General features: G+C 43.8%; 2 protein-coding genes across 2 annotated transcripts; one reads left to right on the plus strand and one right to left on the minus strand.

Annotated features, from left to right (window-relative positions):
- The first annotated feature begins 1368 nt into the window (after window positions 1–1368).
- On the plus strand, window positions 1369–5208 carry LOC120649206 (probable glycerol-3-phosphate acyltransferase 3). Its single transcript, XM_039925933.1, has 2 exons — window positions 1369–2579; window positions 4067–5208. Exons 1-2 carry the CDS (start codon window positions 1872–1874, stop codon window positions 4970–4972), a joined length of 1614 nt encoding a protein of 537 aa, XP_039781867.1. The 5' UTR covers window positions 1369–1871; the 3' UTR covers window positions 4973–5208.
- Window positions 5209–5896: 688 nt separating this feature from the next.
- Window positions 5897–13296, minus strand: LOC120649207. The gene is made up of 10 exons (XM_039925934.1): window positions 13014–13296; window positions 11025–11879; window positions 9933–10062; window positions 9366–9820; window positions 9185–9265; window positions 8989–9087; window positions 7637–7795; window positions 7459–7545; window positions 7229–7300; window positions 5897–6538 (listed from the first exon to the last, which is right to left on the minus strand). The coding sequence occupies exons 2-10, from the start codon at window positions 11787–11789 to the stop codon at window positions 6224–6226; spliced, it is 2163 nt and encodes a 720-aa protein (XP_039781868.1). The 5' UTR covers window positions 11790–11879; window positions 13014–13296; the 3' UTR covers window positions 5897–6223.
- Between the last annotated feature and the right edge of the window lie 1984 nt (window positions 13297–15280).

Here is a 15280-nt window from a genome sequence, read left to right on the forward strand (position 1 = left end):
GGGGGCCCGCCCCGGCGAGGCCTCTCGAAGTCTCGTCGCAATTTATGGGAGGCGCGTGCAACGTCCGTCCACACGCGCGCACGTCTGCGAAGGCCCCAAAACCGCGCGCGCGCACGTCGTTAAGCGGTGCGTCGACGACCCGGCTCAGCTCGCTCTCTCGATCATGAGCTATTAGGAAACAAGAGCCGCACCATTGTACAAATCGTTGCCGAAATAAGAAATTACCTTAAAAATTTCATATAATGCCCGCCGGCTATCTGTTAATATGTTGCCTAGCTTAAAACTGCACACTAGTCCAAAATTTAGTATCGCTTAGTATAAGATTTAAAATAGCACTAATATATTTGATACATACTAGTCCAAAATGTAGGCCGTTACGTTTGAAACCAGGGGCGGAGACAGGGGGGGCGGGCAGGGGCCTGGCCCCCCATGGTCCCCAAAGTTCCATTAGAAATTTAAATTTTGATTAAATTTGTATGGTTGGCCCCCCCTAACAATGAAAAAAACGCCTTCCTGGCTCCGCCCCTGTTTGAAACTGAATTCGACTAAAAAGCTCTATTCGTAGGACTAAGGCCCTCACCATGAAATCCGGGCGATATAGTTACAAAGTTCTCGGACTTATAACTGTGTAGCAAAATTGTGCACCGAGCTAGGTCTGAGACTGATCTAATATACATGGAGATGCTACCTACCTACATGCAGTTGCTATATATGTACATGACCGATTTAATTAAGACCCACAACCACAAGGCACTAGCTATCTTGGCCATCTTGAGTGATTGTGATTATGATTGGTCAAAATCATTAACAATGGCTTTTAATTATTGCATAACATTTTCCCTTGGTGTCATTAGTTACGGCAGGGTTACACGATCAGATACTTACTTGTAAGCTCAGTCTGTACTAGCTATTGAACAGTCCGTTCAGATGGCTGATTTTGGCTGGTTGATTCACTGCACCGGATGGTTTTTTGAGATGACTGGTTACTGTAGCATCTACTTCGAATAAAAGCTCAAGAACCCACAGCCAGCCATAACACGGCAGCACAGTAATTTCAGCCAGCGATCCGAACAGGCTGCATCTCCCGATCGAGGGACCTTTTTGTTCTCTTTACTATCCATCAAATTTGTGCCTGCTGGATACCACGTTCTTCTACACTGTTTGTGTTCTTGTTTCTGCAAAAGATCGAGCACATAGCAGGCAGCAGAATATAACGAGCGGCGAGACGATGTGTTCGTTCTGAGCTGCAACATATCCATCGGCTAATATAACTCGGTGCCCGGCATCGTCGTCGTAGGGCAGTGGAAGCGGCACCGACGAATCGACGATAAGCCGCCAGCAAGAGGTGAGGTGCGGCATCGTGGAAACCGGCGGCCGGCTGTGGAGTGGTAATCGTGTTTGTGCTCCTACCTAGCTAGGACTATATTTTTTGCACTAAGTTTTATTTATTTATAGATATCAATAAAGACGCGGTACTGTATACTGTTTGCCCGTTAACAAAAAGATTGAGCGGATTGCAAGTGTGTCCATTAAATTCTGCAAGCGTGTCCATGCCAGATTACCCATCGACGGAAGGCACTCGACGCCGGCTGCAGACCTCTCGTTTGGTTCGTATATATATTATATATATGATCTTGAGTTCAAAGACATCGCTCCAGATACATACACTTGTATATATGTAGATATTAAAAGCTTAGTTAGTTATTAGCGTATGAGAGACAATTTAGTTGGCTGCAGATGTGTATATATTAGCAGCAGATGCAGATGCCGCGTTTCCCAATCAACTGCTCCATCACATCGCCACAGCACCGCGCCTGCCAAACCCTGCTGCGGCCATTGTCGCGCGCTCGAGCGAGCTCACTGCATCAGCCATGTCCAAGGCCTTCGCCAAGTCCTGCTCCCAGATCAACAAGGCCCTCATCAGGAGGCTCAACGCCCTCGTCGTCCGCGCGCAGCCCCCGCCGGCGAGGCCGGACGGGCGCGTTGTGCCGACGACGCTGGACGCGCTCCCGGCGTGGCGCGGCGGCGGCGTCGCCGTGTGCAAGGTCGAGGGCGGCCTGCTCAGGTCCTCCTCCACCTTCCCCTACTTCATGCTCGTGGCGCTGGAGGCTGGCGGCCTCCTCAGGGGCCTCCTCCTCCTGCTGCTCTACCCGGCCCTGCGCCTGCTCGGCCACGGCCGCGCGATCAAGGCCATGGCCGTCGTGAGCTTCCTCGGGCTGAAAAGGGACGCGTTCCGGGCGGGCAGGGCGGCGCTGCCCAGGCTGCTCCTGGAGGACGTGAGCGCCGAGGTGTTCGACGCGGCGGTGGCGTCCCGCCGGCGCGCCGTGTGCGTGAGCGCCATGCCGCGGGCGATGGTGGAGCCGTTCCTGAGAGAGTACCTCGGCGTCGACGCCGTCGTGGCGCCGGAGATGAGGGAGTTGAGGGGGCGCTACCTGGGCGTCACGCAGGATGAAAGCGAGGTGCTGCGAGGGCTGGACGTGGAGAAGGTGATCGCCAGGGCGGAGAAGGGCGGTGACGACGTCGTTGGCGTTGGTGGACTCGGGTCCTCCTTTGTCCACCTCTTCCAAAACCATTGCAAGGTTTGTAGACCTAGCTCGTCCCATCAGTTTATTCCAAAATAGATTTTCATCCTATAATAGGTGCACAGTTAACCTTCGTTCTCAAATTTTCACGTGTCGATTTGACACGTGAAAATGACACTGTGCCAACAGATCGATTCACAATCGAAAGTAGACATCATATATATCGCCACAAGTTTGCGCTAAATTTGGTGGTATATATAAATATATTTGTAGAAATGATTGTCAAAGATGTAAATGCAGGTTCGATTTGTCACTTTCAAAGCTGTTTGGTCACAGATAGAAAAAGCAGGAATACATATGTACATGGTCCGTGCTTGTCTGCTTGAAATATGTATGCATCAATACGTGATTGCATGACCGACGGGGTAAAAACACAGCCTAACACGTAGCGCATAATCGTTGCCATCCCTTTTAAAAGTTATCCGTTGGTAGACGTCCATGTCGTCTCATAAATCCATGATCGTGCTATATATATATATATCTACTCCCTCTGTTCCAAATTATAAGTCTTGGAGAGTCAAAGTTTTTCAAATTTGACCAAATTTATATGACAGATAATAATATTTATGATACCAATTAAGTATCATTAGATTCTTTGTTAGCTATATTTTCATAGCGCACCTATTTGATGTCATAAATTTTTATATTTCTCTCTAGAGTTTTGGTCAAACTTTGAGATGGTTTGACTCTCCAAAATTTTTGGAATTATAATTTGGAACGGAGGGAGTAGCTAGTAGTGTATCCCTGGGAGGCTGGGAACATATTATTGGGACATGCATGTGCATGCATGTGTATCCATGTACATATTATTGGGACATGCATGCGAAACCTTTTTTTTGTTTGAGAAACACATGAAACCTTGTTTTTTTGTTTTTTTAGAAACATTTGAAACCTTTTTTTTTAACCTTAACATGAAACCTTGTTGACTCTACTGGGTGATATAAGTGATGCATGCATGCATGATGCTAAAATGTGTGTCTATCTTGTTCTACTTAAATTAATTGCTCATGTTACAGCTCACTGTTTGGTGCTATTCAGTATTACTGTTTCGGTCATGCCGTGGGCACCATCTTTTAAGCCCTGAAGTAATGACAGAGTAAAATTTGGCTAAACACTAGAACATGATTGTTGAGTGCTTTCTGCGTGACTGCTCATCTGGATGACTTGAATAAATTGAGAGTGAATTTGGTGAAACATTTGGACATGGATTCGGTCTCGGTTAAGAAGGCAATACTAGTATACAATAGTATATTAGGTAGCACCAATTGAAGTAAAATCCACCTTAATTAAATGCAAGACCAAAGAAGTATGTTCAACCTTCGTTGCACTTTGGGAAACTTTTAGCAAAATGAACAAAACATGCAGTGTGTGCAATTTTTCACTTTAGAATGTACTGCGTTCTACTCAACTTTCTTCTGGCACCTGTGCAAGTTCCTTTTAATTAATTGCTGTATGGCTACACATTGATGGAATGGTGGACGCAGGAGGTATACGTGCCGACCGAGTCGGCGCGGCGGCGATGGCACGCGCTCCCGCGGCGGCGCTACCCGAAGCCGCTCATCTTCCACGACGGCCGCATCGCGTTCCGACCGACGGCCGCCGCGACGCTCGCCATGTTCATGTGGCTGCCGCTTGGCGCGGCACTCGCCGTCGCCCGCATCGCCTCCTTCCTCATCCTCCCGTTCTCCCTCTCCGTGCCTCTCCTCGCGGCCCTCGGCATGCACACCCGCGTCATCGCCAACTCCTCCTCGGCGGCCACCAACCTCTTCGCCTGCAACCACCGCTCCCTGCTCGACCCCCTCTACGTGGCCGCGGTCGCCGGGCGCGCCGACCTCGCCGCGGCCACGTACAGCATCAGCCGCCTCTCGGAGATCCTGTCGCCGATCCCCACCTTCCGCCTCACCCGCGACCGCGCGGCGGACCGCGCCGCCATGCAGGCGAAGCTTTCCGGCGGCGGCGGGCTGGTGGTCTGCCCCGAGGGCACCACCTGCCGCGAGCCCTTCCTGCTGCGGTTCAGCCCGCTGTTCGCCGAGCTCGGCTGCGGCGTGGCGCCCGTGGCGCTGCACTCGTCGGTGGGCATGTTCCACGGCACGACGGCGGGGGGCTGGAAGGCGCTGGACCCGCTGTTCCTGCTCATGAACCCCGTGCCGGCCTACATCATGCAGTTCTTGGACACCATCGAGATCGAGTGCGACGGCGGCGGCGGGGGTCCGGAGGCGCCGTGCGCCGCGGCGAACGAGGTGCAGCGGCGGATCGCGGAGGCGCTGGGGTACACGTGCACGGGGCTGACGAGGAGGGACAAGTACCTCATGCTCGCCGGCAACGAAGGCCTCGTCGACGTCGACCACGGCGCCAAGAAGAAAACTACCGCTTCTACTACCCAGAACTAGTAGTGCGCTTAAATTAAAGGCTTCAACGAAGGATAAGAAATAAATAACAACAAAAGAGGTCATCTAAACCTTCGTTTTGTGTTGTTCTGTGTTACTCCATATGATGTGTATATACTCTCCTTTTCTTTTGAGGGGATTGATGTGTTGTGTATATACTCAAGGTAGCGTGCAAAAATCGTGTGCGTGTAAAATTTAACAGATAAACTTTAGATTAACAAAGATGTCAGTTGGATCAAGTGCTTATGCGTGCATTCAACACCTTTTTTCTTTTTTTCTTCTCGTTTTTGAGGTGAAAATAGCTAGGCATATACTATCTTCTGAATTCAACGACGGTGCCTCCCTTGTTCGGGAGTGTGGCAGCGCGCATGCGACATGGGACGTCCTCACCTGTATCGCTGATGAACTGATGACGCTGCATTCCATGTGATTTAATTATATTTTTAAGACACGCAAAAAAACTTTATTGCGATGGCTATGACTCAAATAGACATCTGGAAGCTGACCAGGAAAGCAGTCGCTGTGCTGCCTTCATTACAGCAAAGAGGGTCCTTGTTGCAGCCAGATATTCCTGTAGGCAATTTATCGGGCTAATCCCAGCCTGCAACGACTAACTACCTAGCAGTCCTGACCTAATTAAAGGCCGGCGATGGTATGTGTGGTACCTGCGAAGACTGGCCATTGACGCTGCGGCCTCATGATCACGACGTTCCAGAAAGATCATACTGGTTTTCCTGTGTCCTTGTCAATACGCTGCTCAATTCCAGTAACATTCCAGCAGAATATCACTTGTACTGAGAGCTAGTATAATGCAGCTCATGTTTTATGACCTGCAATTTATGCACCTTCCGTTCCAAATTGTAGGCTGATTTAGCAAATCTAGATGCACAGTTTTTGCTATATATCTAGATCTAGTGTATATCTATGTGCACCGAAAAAACTATATATTAGATTTGCCAAAATGATCTATGATTTGAAACAGAGGGCGTATAATCTTAATATATCTGCATGCATTTTGCATTTCAGTTGTAGCTTTTCGCAACATGTCAGAAGCAAGCTCCCAATGGTCACGGCGAAAGATTAACATTCGCCAACATTCTTCAACCGGGATTTTCAGTGGAGCTCTGAGGTCACCGATCTTCAAGTCGGGACCAACTTTTCAGAGTTGTATTCCATAATCAATTTTTTTTATTCTGTTTCCTTTTCATCTCTGCGCCCAGTTGTTATCGCCAGAACCAACCTGCTTCGCTTCACTTACCACTGTTTCTTTCCTTTCCTTTTTTTCCTACTACTACTACTACTACTACCGCCACCCTTTCCGTTGCTTCCACCACCAGGTGAAGTCGGGTCACCTTGTGCGCCGAATGTAGTTTCGAACATGCCAGAATTTACAGCGTTCTGGAACCACTCAAAGAACTCTTCCTCGTTGAGTTCTCCATCCATGTTTGCACCATTCGGGACCTTACCACCCCTCTGTGCCGAGGAGCTCCCCTTGCCACTACTCTGCTTTGCCATGCTGGCATTGACATGAAAGCTTGGCTTGTGAGTGTTTGCTGGGCATCTCATTCCCTGGAGAAGAAAACAGAAATTTTGTATTATCAAATCATGTACTCATTATTTCACTCTGCCAAAGAAGCAGAGCCACCATTATTTTTCTTTTCCCCTTTTGTCCCCTCAGCATGTTGGGCATTGTTCCAACTACAGCTATAAATACACAAACTTCGTTGCAGAAAAATTTAACGTTGTGGTTTAGCATAGAAGTTTGTGTTTAGCCTAGTCAACTAGTCTTGTATGCATTCTTCCTTGTTGTACATGTCTTTATACTCCAGATCCAGATGGAAGGTTCTATATGTATGATCTCTAAGTGTTTCATAAGGTACATGTATGCCATTGGATTAGATAAGACAGTAATGATATGGCAATCTGCACTCCCTAGTGCCTTTTTACAACTCAAGGGATATAGCCATATATGTGTATTGACTACACATCCACAATTCTAAAAAAAATTAAAGTGGAGAATAAAAAAAACACTGACAGCTCTCAATTATCAGTTACTGCTACTAGATACATGGGTTATTCAAGGGTACAGTGCCCTGGACAGACCAAAGGTTTAGGACGTATGAGACTCCAATAAGCATATTTACTAACTTGAAAGTACTTAAGACAAAAATGTAAGGAGTGATGACCCTTTTGAGCAGAATAAGAAGATTGAAAAAAAAATAATGGACAGGTATTTTCATTGAAGAAAATCTGAACCACCTGACAGTTGAACCACTCGGTGACATCAAATATGTAGCTTTCTGCGCAAACATAGGCATGAGGTAAATCTAGCTGCAAAACATAACACATCATACCATGTCAGCCACAACTTCGTTGGCAGTTCCTATGTTCTATATGTACCGTTATTAAACAGCAAATACATCATTTTCATTTCCTGAAAGAAAGCTAGTGTTATTAAACAGCAAGGTTTGGAATAATTTGGCATTTACCTTCTGCAGCATGCCAAATAAAACAGGTTGAAAGGACTGCTCAACCCATCCATCGCCATCTTTAGCTTGATGAAAATCCTTGCAGTCCTGCAGTATAAATATAATGTAATTATTTTAAGACAATTCCCAGTAGCACGGTATTGCAAATCAGCCACTATGACATGCCAAAAGAAAGCACCTGACACCATCTAGCTTGAGATTTAGCTCTTCCTGTATAAATCCAAAGATGGAAGTCGCCACACTTTTTGCAGGCTATTCTTCTTGAAAGACCATAAGGACCTTCATCGACACCTTCAGAAGGGCTGAACCCATGTTGAAAAGTACCGTTTCTTCCATTCTAGTATAATCAAAGAAATCACGCCAATCAGAACTACAATAAATTTTCCCTTTCTGAGGATGAAATAAAGCAAGAAACAAGACACTCAAAGATTGCCCATTATAAACATAGAGTATATCCACACAACGCATAGCACATAGCACAATACCTAATATGCAAGTAAAACAGATCCTTCTAAGTAGACCATGTATTTTACTGTCACTTAAAAACCTTATCTTGTATTCTTGTGTCCTTAGAATAACACAAGCATTTTATTTGAAGCATATTCACCTTCTATTTTCGTAAAAATTGACAAAATTACAGTTGCGATACCACTTTTAACTGCTAAAAGTATAAATGCAAAACTAAAAATCTGTGAGAATCCTGTTCAGTAGTATTATCTAAACTGCAATGTGTTAAACAATTAAAAGGGCGTACCCAGTGCCGTAGGCTTCCCGCAATGTGTTAAACAATTAGTGTTTCCAAAATAATACAACGCATGTGAGACTAACACCAGTCGTATAGCGAATGTGAGATTCCATTACTGATTTTCAACAGCAGATTAACAAATAAGCACAGCCCAGCAACCAAAAACTAACCCTCATTCTGTACCATAAAATTATTACAACATAGAAAACTCTCTTGCAAACTACATAGAACGATTGAACAAGCTGTTATCAACTTCCCGCCAAAACAGTCAACCTTTCTAAAGGGGCCTTTGGGGGAAACCTAAAAGTAAAGTTTTCTCCAACAAAGACACCCACAAAACAAACGAACTATAGAATTTCTGAATCAATTCAACTCTGATGGCTACTGATAACATATATGGATCATGCTTTCATATGAGCTAATTAAGGCCATAGGATGAGTCGAGTAGCAAGTCCACAAAGGGCCAAAATTAGCCAAAGATCAATTTGATAAGACAATCCATTAATCCTCTTTGTGTTACTTGGACGAACATCGAGTTATCAAACTTCCCTGGTGATCAGTACACCGAAGTATGTAAACACTCCCAAACTAGTTCATAACTTGTACAGATTTGCATAATTTTTCAGTGCGGTTAGAGTGGCTAGATTCCCTACTATAGCCATCAAACTATGGCAGGTCAGAAGCAGTTGTAGGTAGCCTCATAATTGAACTACCTCAAAGTCAAAGAACAGGAGTATAGAGAAATTTAACAAAGAATAAATGGCAATAAGGAAAACTAATAAGACCTTTTGAGAAACATTATGAAACCGTCTGAAGTAATTCATGAGCTCCTCCCTCCTCAACTCATCATCATATGTCTTTCGTTTCAAAGAATCAAGAAGAACCTATGGATTGAGTAGGAACCTCATGAATATACATGGTCTTAGTAAAGATTTATCATTATTGTATCAATGATTATCTAGACAAGGAATATATATGAACCTCATATGCATTTTGAAGCTTTTTAAATGCATCAGCAGCTTTATCATTGCCCATATTCTTATCAGGATGGACTAACATAGCCTGCCAAAAAAACACTGTTAACTAAGATTATCAAGCCGCAGCTTTAAAAACATCAGTTTAAACTGAAAAGGTAGCATGCTTTAGTATCATTTGGCATCACCTTTTTCTTGTATTCTCTCTTAAGAGATGACACATCTATGTTCTCATATCGACGGAAACCTAATGCCGAATAGTGATCAGTGCAGTTCAGTAAACGAGCCACTTCATCTTCAGAGGTCAGCTCTTTCTCAGATCCACTTGTTGAAGGATCACCAGGGTTTCGATCTGAGGCTCGAGCATATCCAGATTGAGAAGTACCATCTGCTGATGGCTTAAATTCTTCAAAGATGTTGCCTGATCTACCTGAGCTTTGCTCTGAGCTCCTTGAAGAACCAGAAGATTTCTTATCGTCTACTTTGTTCTTTAAAAATTGCACTAGAACATCACTAGAAAAAAAAGACAGGTTGAGGCTCAAAAGTAATCCAAGCCATCCAACATAGCTTCTTGCACAATACATTGAATATAAGCAGGCAACAAGGAGAGCTATCCGTTCACGTTTCAAGAAAAAGGAAGCACCTGCATTTTAGGAACAAAGGATATCACAGCTTAGGTATCTCTGCATTTATAAATTGTAAAACTTGAATAAGCTTTATCCCAAATAAATTATGAATAAGTTGTGGAATATGACCTCCAAGAACTATTACAGCACTTGTTGTCCAAAAGCTTCCATAAAACCATAAAATCACCACTGCAAGCACTGATATAAGTAGGATGGCAAAACCTAGACCAATGAAGGCAACTGCAGAAGCAGCAAGCACCTGAATAAAGAGTGTCGAAGATAAAAAAAAAAGGACGATAAGGCACAATTAGCATATCATTTCATGATTCAAACAAGAAACACCATGACAAGACCAATGAAACTTTAAAAGAAAACCAGATATAATTCACCTAGCAGAAAAGAGATTGGCCTTTAAGACAAACTTTTCATTGAAATCACATTCACTGATTTACAATCATGGAACTATACTAGCACTGATCATTATTGGGATATCTGAGAAAACAGTAGAACCAGTAAACATAGTAGGAATTGAGATGAACAAAGATGAACACATAAAATGCAGATTTATATGAACATTGTGCTGTGCATTTGATTGCAAATGATACATGTTGTATAGTGGCTAAACTCTTTTTTAGTATCTGGGAAATAACGGCCATTGATGAAGAAACACATCTTTTCCTCCACCAAAGATGCAGTATACAGTTAATTGAGAATCTTGTTAATGAGATGTTAAGAGGAAACAAAGGTAAGAGCAGGTCGGCAATTCTAAGAAATATCATGTATCCATTTATTATAAGCACATATGTTTCGCCATATCACAGAAATCACAAAACTGTGAGGCCAAATGAATGATATTATGGCTAAAAGCTTTCAAAAGACACATGAAAAGGTATCGTCTATACAACTGTTGCAACAAAGAAAAAACCCGGACTCATGCTCCAAGTGCATTGCTAGCAAGACACCACTACCAAAGTTAAGCACACATGGTTACTGCACAAGCAAGATGCCCCTTTTAAAAACTGAGGTTAATAAGCCCAATGTTATTTTGATTTCCAGTGAGAAAAACGGTATTGTAGAAAATGAAAAATGTCATCATCAACCTTGCAATATAATTTCTACATGGGTGCATTGTGCAATGACCATGAACCATCAATTAAGCTAGTACACATTTAAATTTTCAGATAATTTGAGCAGAAGGCCAAAGAAATAGCCGAAACATACCATGAATATGAGCATTTTTTTTATCCCGATCATTGCAAAAATTGACAGCATGCTGCACCAAAGTACTGCAAGGAGGGAGTTTGTCCCCAATCGTAGCAAAGAATCAAAACCCCTTACATTGCAGTCTAACCAGACCTTCAACAAGAGCAACATCAACCTTCCAGCATTAAGCATCCAGGCTCGAACTATGGGATAAACATACTCAATCTTGCTTAAGACATAGGCACGCCCTTTGTTCGCAATAGCCATGTAAGTGTTGATTGTTGGCCTTTTCCTGTCAATGAATCTTTTACCTTCTTCTACTAGATACATCATGGAAGCTCTAAAAATGGATGAAGCCATACAGGCCATGCACCTGGTCTTCTCCAAAACACTTTCTGCCAATCCAGGCAATGAAGTCTGCTCTATTGAAAAACTTTTACCGAAACCACACCGTGAGGGCTTCTTGTTACCTCTTCTGTTTTTAGCACCTCTTGATGGAAGCTCATTCTCTTCTGAACTGCTTATATCCCAATTGGTATCCATTTGTGGCTGTTTTCCCAGAGATGACATGCTATTGATTCTGTTGTTCTTTTTGCTGCTTCTTCCTTTCTTCTCGCTGCTTCCTTCAGAACCCTTAGATCTGCCTTGGACATGTGAGCTTGGGTTTCCACTATCCATGCTGCTCCTTTCTGGTGTATCTAGTATATCGCCATCAGCTGTACTTTGCCAGTTAGGTGAAGCATGATTGGGGCCACTTTTGCTTTGATTTCCTTTTCGAGCCATGATTTCACTTGAAACAAGGATAGTCGCAGCTTAGGTTGTGATATAGGAGGGCAAATACATTATTCCATCCCCCTTCAGTAAAATCAGTACCTATGGTTGCACCAAAACATACCATAAAGATGCATATGAGATCAGGATGGCTGGAAGAACTAATGAGAAGATAAAACGTATACGTCCACATTCGCTGCAACAATTTTTTAATGAGATGAGAAACAATTAGTTTTCCCAGTTATAACTTAGATATAACACTGCAAACTTTCCATGGTACGATAGAACAAAAACAAGCCCAGAATTAATGATTCTGTTATCAAGCAGGTTCCAACTGGTGAGCAAAGCTATTTGAAATCTTGCTTCTTGCAAGGTTTGTCATCTGAAATTGTAGCTTTAAATTTGATAAAAGTGTATGGTAAGAGAAGAAAATAATGACTGTCATCTTTAACATGTGCATTGATCAATTGAAGTTAGGGAGTTAAAGAAATATTTTGTGACCAGAAGGCTAGAAACACAACTATGTTCTCAGTAATTGTTCCGTGCATGTGATAGAAGAACTAGGCCGTACATGTTCAAGGTACTCTGTGCAAGTAGCTTCAGTTTGGACACTGAATGAAGCATCACATACACGCTGCTGGGAGTGGGGGTGAACAACACTGAGTGCAGCATCAGGCCAACCACTGCCCATTATCTTCTCTATCAAGCCCATACAGAGGCTGAATGCCTGGATTCAAAATTTCAGGTAACTACAACTAACACTGCTGCCTTGGGGAGTTGGATTGCTGGTCCCTAGTTAAGCGACCAGATAGTCGCTCCTACAATGCAGAACGTATCCAACTCATGAGGACTTATAGGTAGCCATGATTGAATTTGAGTCCTGCTTGATTTCTTCTCTGATGTTAGTACAGAGCTCGAGTAGAGAAGTTCTCAACTAGTGTGCATAGCTAGTCAACTAGTGTGCTGATGCTGAAGGGGGCAGATTTGCGCGCAAAATCTATTGGATGCAAACTGCACCCGCACCTTGGACACTAAAAATTCCATGGCTGTGTCAGTAATATCAATCGAAGAACAAACTAAACGAACCGAACCTGGACTGGGTTACTGGGGTTGAGCCACGCAGCATGCAATTCGGCAATAACTTAACTGAGACGAACAAAATATTCCGATTCGATCGCGAACAAATAAACTCGCAGAGCATGGGATTCCCATGCAGACGAGGTAGGGTTTACTTACCAAAACGAGAAGAAATCAATCCGCACCCGGGCGGATCCCCATTCCACTAGGGCGAGGCGGGTGAGTGGCGCTGCGCCGGCAGCGGCAGCGCGGTGGGCCTGCGGAGCAGCCAACGGAGGGCCGGCGGAGGGAGAGAGGCCGCGTCGGGAGCCTAGACTAGTAGCCTAGGGTTTGGTTTGGACTCCGGAGGCGTGCGATGGGGATGGGATTCATGAGGTTGGGAGGGGACGAACGAGGCGAGACTGCTGCTGCTGCCCTGATTCCCGCTGGCACGCCCCTCTCGAGCCCTTTACCGGTACGGTTCTCTCTCTTCGGTAACATCTTCCCCTTTTTCCTTTCTTTTTCTTCTCCTCTTGAGATTACACTTAAAAACCACCTTTTTAAATATTTTTCACATTTAATCAAACCGTCCAGTTCAGCCGCTTAACGTCACTTAAATATTTCTTTGGCGTAAGTCATATTTTAAATAGTGAACAAATTGTATGTATCTTTAATTTTGTGAGTATCTTTCATCTCCAGGCATAAAAAGTTATTTAAACAAGGTCCAGCTTAAAATTATACTCCTCTTTTATTTTTCTCCAATTTTGTAGTTCTGAATAATCTCCACGATCCTATTCCATGTCCCTTCCTTTAGTTAAATATAATTTCTAGATGCCTGAAATACAGGGTTATTTCGCACGATGATCTTAAGATATTGTAAGGTTAGCTTCCCAAATGAAATTTCATAGCATTCAGTTTAGATGAAGGTAGTGAGAGGTAAGACAGCTTGGAGCTGTGGCCTATTCCGAAATATGAAAATATTGAAACTCGAAACATACAGGTCTCAATCAGAAGCCCTCTGCTATTTCACACTCCTAACAAACTATTCTTATAGAGGGATTAAAGCATTTCTATCTTATATTAATCTAAAATAAAAAAGCCGAATGATTTCTGATTCAATAGTATTATGTGAGCGAGAATAAGTTAAAATAAATTGAAACCGGACAAACCAAAATAAGCAGAAAGTAGACAAGCCCATAGAAAAAGAAGATACACATTCCGTTGGAGTAGAAGAAACAAAATCAAGGAAGAAGAAAGGGAAATTATCCACCTTTACAATGTGAGGTCGAGCTACCCGTTTATTGCCGGGAAAATTGGTTACGTACCATTAAAAGATCAAATCTTTAGAAAATACCACTGAAAGTTTGGAGTATAGAAAACTACCATTGAAAGAGTGATCCGTTAGTGATTTCTACCATGTCTGTTAACTCAACGTTACTTGTTCTCATTTCAGCAACAAAACAGCTCCAGCCACTAAAAAAAAAAAACAAAACAAAACAGCTCCACTGGAGCTCCATTTCCAGCAACGCTTGCCCCAAATTTGCAGCACCATAGTAGGATATAACAAGATATATAAAATAACATTTGAGTAGAATATACAACATCTTCTTAGCAAGTATATATCTCAACTTGCAGCATAATATTTACATAAATTTCAGCAGTGCATAATAGAGTTGACACACTCTTACACTGTATGGCATAACAAAAGTACTAGCAACCATAGTTCCACACATTGTGCACAAAAGAGCATAGTTCACTGATCTAAGATTGTTAATTTATCTACTCAATTATGAGCCTACGATTGATCCCTCCAGGTGAGATAGCAACCATTCGTCGTGTTGTTACACCGGGGCTAGTTGGAGAGAGAGAAGACATCCTTCTAGTTGTTACGCCTGGACTTGAACGAGGCACTGGAGAGGATTCAACAACTATTTTGGATGTCTCAAGTTCTATTGTGGAGGTTTCAACAGCTTCAGATTTGTTTTTCCTACAAAGAACGCAATTGGATTAATTAGTGAAGGAACATATTGCAACATATATAAAAAAATGAAGATTGTCGGTACCCCAGGACTGGGGTACCCCCTCTTGCTGTGCCTAGGCAAGGATCTTGTAGTTATCCTTAACTACATCCAAACAGCCGAACCCCTGAGGTCCGGAATCCTGTTCTCCCAGCAGCGGTCTGGGCCGATCCTCAGTTGGGGAAGGTCCGGAGGCACCACGTGTCCCGGAAAAGGCAGGAACTCGTGCGCAAGCAGTCGGGGCTCCGGACCTCCCCGAGGAGACCGGACCCCCGCAGGGTCCCGGACCCCTCATGGGGTCCCGGACCCCCTGTATAATAACCGGACCCCTCGCTAAGGGAAGAGATCGACGCCCCGCGTCGGGGTGGTCCGGGGCCGCCACGTGTCTGCAAGACATGGCCGTTTGGGTTTCTATACCAACGTTCACCC

The sequence above is a fragment of the Panicum virgatum genome, chromosome 9K (assembly GCF_016808335.1).
Source record: "Panicum virgatum strain AP13 chromosome 9K, P.virgatum_v5, whole genome shotgun sequence".
NCBI lineage: Eukaryota > Viridiplantae > Streptophyta > Magnoliopsida > Poales > Poaceae > Panicum > Panicum virgatum.